Source organism: Leptodactylus fuscus, chromosome 1 (genome assembly GCF_031893055.1).
Source record: "Leptodactylus fuscus isolate aLepFus1 chromosome 1, aLepFus1.hap2, whole genome shotgun sequence".
Lineage (NCBI taxonomy): Eukaryota > Metazoa > Chordata > Amphibia > Anura > Leptodactylidae > Leptodactylus > Leptodactylus fuscus.
This window is the reverse complement of record NC_134265.1, coordinates 197,890,438-197,899,548: the sequence shown is the minus strand read 5'-3', so window position 1 is coordinate 197,899,548 and position 9,111 is coordinate 197,890,438. Positions and strand designations below refer to the sequence as shown.

At 37.7% G+C, this 9,111-nt stretch overlaps 1 protein-coding gene across 1 annotated transcript; it reads right to left on the bottom strand.

The window, feature by feature from the left end:
* Positions 1-1,159: 1,159 nt before the first annotated feature.
* ICAM3 (intercellular adhesion molecule 3) lies at positions 1,160-8,715 on the bottom strand. The gene is made up of 6 exons (XM_075262220.1): positions 8,661-8,715; positions 6,018-6,284; positions 5,624-5,923; positions 4,947-5,183; positions 3,224-3,466; positions 1,160-1,371 (listed from the first exon to the last, which is right to left on the bottom strand). The coding sequence occupies exons 1-6, from the start codon at positions 8,713-8,715 to the stop codon at positions 1,160-1,162; spliced, it is 1,314 nt and encodes a 437-aa protein (XP_075118321.1).
* Between the last annotated feature and the right edge of the window lie 396 nt (positions 8,716-9,111).

Here is a 9,111-nt window from a genome sequence, read left to right as displayed (position 1 = left end):
TATTAGATAATACAAGTAAAACAATCCATTAAAGTAATATATAGTAATAATAGCACTTCTAGTGAGTAACCTATGTTTATTTCATATTATTTTAATTATTTTAAAGGGGTTGTCCCATGAAAAGCATCCTATCTATACTGCTAGTTTGTGTGGATTTAAGACATTTCCTAAATGCATTGCTTTATCAAAACTGCTTTGTTTGGCCGCTATCTTAATTTATTCACTTCGTTGTTGACACTGTGTTTCTATGGCCACTGAGCTTATCTGCTCAGTTCCCAATTGACCTAGCTCACTGCTCTCAGGGGTGGAGGGAGTGGCTGAGTCCTGGGAGCAGCTCTGAGCTGTGTGTATCTGACAAGCAATGGAGCTCCTCAGATGGGGGAGGTGAGAGCTCCGGGATTACTGTTCTGTCTTTCTTCAGCTTAATTGAATTTGACTGATAAGGGCTGAGATAAGGAGTCCATTACCTCTGTATGTAATGCAAGCTGACTCAAATCTAGCTCTGCTACATCAGTTTCCACATCAGCTTTATACTGTGGTAATGCATTTACAACCAATACCTCATTATTGACTTCAAACATAGCAGATAGCAGAGCAAGTGAAAGCCTGCCCACCAATGTGCCGACAAATCCAGGAAGTGAAGAGAGCACAGAGCCTGCAGGTGGCAGAACAAGCGTTATGGGAATACTCCTTTAAGTGCAAAGATGGGATCAACTCATATCACTTTCTGAGATCAGCTGAAATTCTTTTTGAAGGACTGTTCACGTCATGTTGTGATCAGCTATTTAGCAGCAAATGTATAGGCATCTGTTCACATAGAGTTAATGGATCCATTTCTGTTTTTTTTTTCTTTTTTTATTTTGGACATCCAAGTGTGGTTTACCATTCCTTTGAGTGCAAAAATCAGTCTGAATGGGCCCATAGACAAATAACACCTGTTGCATGTCCCTTTTTCGCGGAATAGGTAGTCTATACTACAGGTATTGACTTTGGATGGTCATTACAGGAACTGTCATAAATATACACTCTTTAATCCATTACACGTTATATATTCAATGTAAATAAAGTTATTAGCTGCCTGTACCTTAGGTTAATCACAGTTTGGACCATTCATTTTTAACTCTTTACCCTCCATATGTTCACCGATAGCAAAAGTCCGTTAGCATGTGGAAAACTCCTTCTTGCGTGATACTTCATAACACAATACTGCCTGCAAGCTTCCTTGGGATGTAGACTCTTTTTTGACTGTTGGAAATTCCACATGATTGAGTTGAAAGAATCCTTTCTTGCTTAGTTTTCTATAGATTTGCAGAGAAAGTAGAAAGCTGCCAAGCAGTCCTGTTGCTGGGACGAAAGTCCAGACAAGCCAGTCTGTAAAATACACAGCTTTTTAGAGATCTTGGATACATTAGATGTCAATGCCATCAATTTTTGACTGAGGTACTATGAAAATACCAAAATGCATTACTCTGATGTCTCACCCATGTCCTATACTGCTGTTGGATGCACAGTTCTTATTACCAGGAAAAACAGATACTCAGAATTTTAATTGTGAAGTAATGCAAAAAAAAGTGATTTGCCCTTCTGGTTGTCTATGTTGAACCTCATAGACCCCTGTTGTGGCTGGGTCTCTGTATTATATGACCCTCCAACCCTTAATTATTTCTATAAAAACATTATGGATTTCAGTAAAGAATATGGTGTTCAATAACTTTGGACCTAGTTATGTGTTAAATCTAGTTTTTTGTTAGATAAGTTGTAGCCTCTATTTGTACTAATCTGGGGTAAGCATATACTAGAGATGGGAGAACCTCTCAAGATTCCTTTATTTTTGGATTCAGGTGGCTCGAGTCCCAGATTAGATTCGGGTGAAGCAAGTTTGATACAAATCACACCTTAAATTGGCTTAAAACATAGGTTCCTAGCAGCTCGATAGTGTTCTACACTATCTATTCCATTTCTAGTGCTCTAAGGCAAACACAGCCAAAGTTAGATCAAAGCGAAAGTGAAATTATTATACTCAGGGGTCTCATCAAGCCCAGGGGAGGTGTAAAAATATTTTAAAAAAACCCATTTATATCAACATTCTTTTAGGGCTCCTCATAGCATCCGGCTCTCTCTCTCAGCCTCCTCAGTGATGTCATGGGCCCAGGGTCACCTCTAAGACCTGTGAATGGGCCTCAGTGGTGACATGATCACATAACATTAGGATGCCCTGCATGCCCATGTGCAAGTGGCCCATTTATAGGCCTCAGAGATGAGCCCAGGCACAGGACGTCACCAGGAGAGTGCTAGATGCCTTGAAGATGCGTATGAATGTTTTTTTTTTGTTTTTTTTTAACTTCCCCTGGGCCTCTAACTATTATACTTTGGGGTCTGAAGAGAGCACAAAGTAAATGTGGCAGTCATTTTAGTACCCCAAGACGAATCTCCATTTGTTCGGTTTTGCAAAAAAACTGAACAATTTGGGATATTTGGGTCAAGTCGGTCGCCCATCTTTAGTAGACATATTATTTTTATATGAAATAAATTTGGATGGGGGGGAGGGGAACAACATTTTAGTATTTTTTTTTTGTGTATAATGAATATTGTAGACCACAGGTCCCCAACCACTGGGCCGCAGACCAGTTCAGAGCTATGGATCAGTATGTGTCACACCATGCTCCTATACGTGTTGGCACTGTTACTTTATACTGTACACTGCACTGTGCTGGTGCTTGAGAAATTGTGGGACGTGAGCGTGGCGTATGTGCAGGGAGCGTAGGCCAATGAAGAGCACCCTGGCTGGGAATTAAGTAGATTCTAGTTAGTCTCTAGTTAGTTCCCAGTGAGTTCTCTGCACACTCTGCTTAATATAAAGTGGCACTAACTGGGAGTTGCCCACAACTTTGGAGAGCTGATCGCTCAGACCACGACCATGATCGCTGCTCCCGCTGAATTCTTTATACCTTGGCTGCAGCCCCGATCCTCTCATAACTATCATCTCTAGCTCAACACTGTAGTGGTGCTACACAACAACATATCAGCCCACCTGCAAGCCTAGCCTGTAAGATCTTTCCAACTACACTTGGCCAATACAAATGGTAGTTCCAAGCAAGACAATTATCTTACAAGTACCTGCCCTCAGATGCCTTTTCCTACTAATGTAAACTATTTGTAAAACTGAATAACAGGTAGTGTATGGAGATTAAGATTTAATGTAAATTACTACTTGTATACATACCTAAATTCGTGGATTTGCTAGGATCATTTGGCATAGTAGGTCGTGTACTTTGTATCATTACTGTATAGATTGTAGCATTTTTTGGATGTTCTGAAATGGTCAGCTGTTGACTTCTGCTTGTAATGCTCTCCTGTGTGGTTTGAGGATTTTCAGAAGTTCTAATAGAGGTTTTCACATGTGGGATCTCCGGCGTAGAAGGCATTTGGGAGGTGGAGGATACATGGACTGGAATGGTGGTTTCTACTATGAATGAAAACATTAGAATGAGATGGTAAATATTTAACGTCTTCTTCGTCCTGCAAAGTAAGGGTTACCAATTTATTGTCATAACCATATAGCACAAAAATTGGATATACTGTATATGGGGCTACAGCACAATCATTGCCAAAGTACACAAATCTACTTAGTAGAATGTCTGCCTTGAAAAACAGTGTATAAACAGTTGCTATGCCAAACTAGGCAAATTGCACAGAAACTGCAGAGTAGTGATGAGAAATCTAGTTCACTCAAAAGAAGTGTTCAATATTTGTCTGGCTCTGTGTTACCGCTGAATAACTGATCTTAAAGGGAGTTTATCACTGCCCCGAGCTACTAAAACCCACTCCCATAGTGCTGTAGATGCTGTTAGCAGAATAAAAATAATACCTTTCTTATGTTTCAGAGCCCCAGGGATGTGGAGAAAAAAACACTTTATCCTTTATTCAAATGAGGATCTTGGAGCACAAGTGGAGTTTTCTTCTATTACTCATCTTTGCTGCATCATCACCAAACACCCCCCGGGGCAGTGTGAGTTGATGCAGTGTGAGTGGATCTTCCCACTGCCCCTGTGACGCAACTGAGGATAAGTTCAAACTAGCTCCGCCTGTTTGTTGTTCTGGTCTGTTGGAGGACCAGAATAATGGAAAGGTGGACCACTAAAATAGTGGTTGCATACAGAGCCCGATGGACCTCATTCACCCCATTTTGTGGGGCCAAATGTCCTTTTTAGTTATACAATTTTGGGGAATGCCTGATGTTTTGATCACTTTTCATTAAAACTTTTTCACACGTAAAAAATATTTTTATGTGTTTTGGGGTGGCATTTTTTGGATGTGGAAATGTATAATTTATTTATCTTTCTTATAAATCTAGGGAAAGTGGGATGATTTAATTTTTTTTTTTTTTAAATAAAATGTATAGATTATATATATATAATTTAATATATATATTATTATATATATTTTATTAGCCCCCCAAGGAAGCTTGAACTTGCAATAAAGATAGCATTAATAATGCAGTAAATATATAATATTTTAATCTACAGCTACTTCTCTATTTCTGTTGTCATAGTGTTCTAGCCTTCTAAGGTAGCATTTACTGTATCGACATAGCGGGTATACGAGGCATGATTTGTAGATATCTTTTTCTATGGATGGATAACTATCAAGGATATGAGAAGATCCAAATGATGGTGACTTATTTATTCATATATGTAAATTTTAAAAAAATGGACTAAAAATTGTATGCCAAAAAGAGTATAGAAATCCAGTTGAATTATTTGAAATATAACACAGCTACATGTATCTGAATATATAACATTTATGGGATTGTACATGACAATGTAAGAAGAATAAAGTAAACTAGTTGTAATACTAAATAACATAGTACTAAAACATGTGATATACAGTTAGCGTATGAAGACTAAGGTATCAGATACATGGCTAGTTTTTGTCTGTCTACTTACCTAAATACATGGATCTGATAGGACTCGGCGTCACTGTAGGCAGTGTATGTTGTGGGTTGACTATATTGGTTGTAGCATTCTCTTTATATTCTCCAGGAATGGTCAATTGTTGGCTTCTTGTTGTAAAACACTCCTGAGGATTTTCAGTAGTGGTTGTCATATATGGTGTCTCCGACTTCTCTGACTGGGTAGATGTAATTTGGGTGGTGGGGAAATCATGCACTGTAGTGGTAGTCTCTGATATAGAAGAACATATTTAGCAGGAGATTCTAGCAAATAACTAGTTAATATGCCTTTCCTCCTGCAATGTGATGATTCATTTACAACACTATGTTCTGCTCCATCACTGGGGCGCAATAAAAATATCAGAATTGCCAGATCTGTCACATGATGAAGACCAAGTACATGACTTTATCTGGTATTTTTGATGGAATCTATGACAGAAGATCGTAAGAGGCCCTCAATGTCATACTGTAATGTACTGTAAACTCATCCTTACCCCCTTAAATATTACATGTAAACCGTATGCCCAACTAGTGTGTACATAACGTATTGAGAATGTAATATACTGTAAAGCAGGACAGGTGAGCTGGTGGTCAGATTACATGCTGTATATATTTCTATTATATGTTTTATATATTTATATACAAGTATATATAAAATTATATAATTTATACCTTTGGTTGATGTATTCAAGGTTCCTTCTCTTGTGAACTCTTGATCACTCACAAGCACTTTTGCCTCACATCTGTATGAGACCTCTGATAGCCAGTCCTCTGTAGGGATTTCCCAGCTCCATGTTACATTGTATAGGTCTTCCTCATCAGAAACCTCATTGAAGTCTACGGGCTCACCCAACATTTCAGATCCTCTGTAGCAGCGGATATCAGGTGGAGGATACACACGCTCCATCGAGCAGTTCAGATAATGGACATCATTGTTCAGGCTGTTGCTTAAGCGCAAAATTGTTGGCAATGCTGCAAAATAGAGAACGGCACATATAAATACTTACGGTAGTTGATTATCTATATATATTGAATATACTGGTATACATACAATAATGATACATACCATAGACATGGAGTTGAACTGATTTTTGGTGATTTTTTGGACTACCTGGACATATGGCCTCACAGTATTTAGTACCTCCCATGGATATACTTATGTTTTTTAAGGTCTGGACGTTGTAGCCAGGGGCAATATATTGATCGTTTTGATAAATGTCGAGGCCTTTCCAGGAAACAATAGCCGATGGACAGTTGAGAGAGCAATTCAGTTGTATTGATGATCCAACAGATACCACAGGATTCACAGGATTTACAGTTAAGTAGTATTGAGCTGTACACATAGAAGGAGAGATATTTAAACATATATAAAATAAAGGTAGTATTTCTAGAGCTTTTATTACTCTTATCTGCACTGATCCGATCTCCCAGGTAGGGCCACACACATCCATGCCATGGTAACACATACATTTTACACATTTATCAAATAGTACCCACTAACTGGTTTCCCAGCTGGGCAGTTCTCTAGGTAAACCTTGTATTTTTTATTCCCAGGAAAACTCCTTTAACGTTCAGTAGAAACAGAGAATGTTAATTTACGGTAATAATCACTTTGTTTATTACTCCTGTTGATTTAATCATAAAAATTGATAAAATTGACCCCAATCTCTGTGATTTCTACAATAGATAAAACCATAAACATAGACATAAACCAGTGGTTGTGACCCTGAATTATTGTGGGAGCCATAAACTTGATACTTGACTCCATCAAAGGGGTACAGACCACATCCCCTCCGTGTCCATTGAATGTTTAAGGTTGAATGAAAAAAAAATCTAGATCCATTCACATCAGTATAAAATACATATAAATGAATACAGGCCACAGGCTCTACGTAGAGACATAAACACACAACTTTGGATATCGGAAAAATACCACAGCCTTGCCATAATAGAAAGGTTACGTGTATAAAATCTAATCTAATCTTATCTAAAATCTAATCATTCTCCTGGTGAATGGTAAGAAGTGACCCTCCCCCCCCTTTCAGTCCATCACATGCACCTCCAAATTGCCAGTTTGGCGTCATTGGGTTTTGTAGTGGCTCAAAATTGATCTTCATTATGGGAAATACATATAATAAAAGCTCAGACTCATGTTCCGCACATTAATCAATTGGCTTTCTGATTTAACCCATACTTAATTTCTATGTGACCTAGATTCCTAGATTTCAATTATATAATGCAATATAGTATAGATGTTGACTGCTGTCTAGAAACACATAAAATAAGGTGTTTAATAGTGCAATGGTCTTTCACACACAAATTCAGGACTTTCACAGCACAAGTACCAGATGGGGCTGACATAATGCAGAGTTGGCTTATTTGCCCACCCAGCAGTGCGAGTGCACAGAAGGATTCACAAGTTGTCCATAAGAATCAGTCTCGCAAATTAACTTCAGACATGTAGGTTAACCTATCTGTTTGTGATAATAATAATATTAGTATATTATATTCTATATATATAGTCACATTTCGGAGACTCTTTTAGGGCAACAACACCGCCATGATTCTACTAAACCAAACTTAAACTTTCAAAGAAACCTGTAGTTTGAGTATAATTAGAGTAGAGGGAAGATATTGCAGCCACAGAATGGTTGCTAAAATGTAGCTGTGTAACATCCGTATAAAAGCAGACACATGGGAATAATTACACCATCAGCTAGCAAAATATACTTTGCAAATTAAATCCTATATACACCAGGACTACTCCCAATGCCGGGCTTCAGTGGAGATAAAATGTGAACGTATGGTACATTTCTATCTATTAAATCATCTGAAGTGGTCCCTCATTGTGTTCTAAACCTCAAATATATAAGGAGAGGCTTACAGGATTCGGGAATGAAGAGAAATGGGGTAAGATAGAAACCTTGAAATATGTTAAAGGTATAAATGCGGTTTAGTGAACCCCAAAAACTAAATACAAGAAAAATAGAGAGCACAACTGGAGTCAGGGGGAGATCAGAAGTAATGTCAAGAAATACTATTTCACTGAAAGTATTTGAGGCTTGGAACACATTTCCAGCATTGGTGGCTGGGAAATCTATGGTAAAGCCTATGATAAAAACAAGTCAGAAATAATGTACCATATGTTCTTTTCCTACCATCTTCTATGTTTTAACTTATACAGTATGTCATAATTTTTGTGCATTTTAGATATGAAATTGTCTATATTCAGGTATTGTTTGTGATAATAGTTGAATAAAAACCTATTCAAGCAAGTAGATATACAAACAAATTTAGATGTTTTAGTGAACTCCAAAACGCTGGGTGGTACGGACAGAATTTTACTCTATGGACATACTGAATACATTGACTTCTATGCAGGCGTCACTTGTATGTAGCTGTGTACATAGGCACTTTGTAAGTTCATACATAGTAAGCACTAGATCATGTATAGTAGTAATACATAGTGTCAGAATCAAGAAATTTTAATATTGTCAATGGAGAACATGTCTAACTTGGAGCCTTCATTTAACCCCAACCTCAGTAACTCAAACACAAAAAGTCTATAACACAGGACCCACAGACGTTTCTAGCATATTAATATAACTGAGATGAGGAAGACAATTACAATATGACAAAGACTCTAAAATGTTAAGTTAGGTGAGAAAAGTAAAAAAGAATAAAAAATAGATATTCGTATTGGTCTCACCTTTGCTTAGTATGAACAGTTGCAGGACGAAGCAGGCGAGTAAACAAGGAGCCATGGCTGTGCTTCAGCGTTCTCTCACAATCAGTTCCTTCCTTTCTCTGCTTTCTGTCCTTATACTACCAATATATATTCTTTCACGTAGCCTTACTGATAATTGGGACTGTGCAGTATGCAGGGAATTGACGTGAAGGGGTGGAGAACAGGAATTTTTAAGGGGAATCCCTAAAGAAGAGGAGATATTAATAAGGGGGTTATATACAGACTTAAAGGGGCTTTCCAGTTTTAAGTTAGCACTGTACTGCAATTCCTGTATAAATATACTATACATTCTATAACTTTCTAATAGATTTAGTGTTTCAATCCCTCACCATTTTCAAGGTATTACTTTGCTTTCAGTGAATGAGAACACTTATGTTAATTTTCAGTGTATACTACTAGCTAGTCATCATAT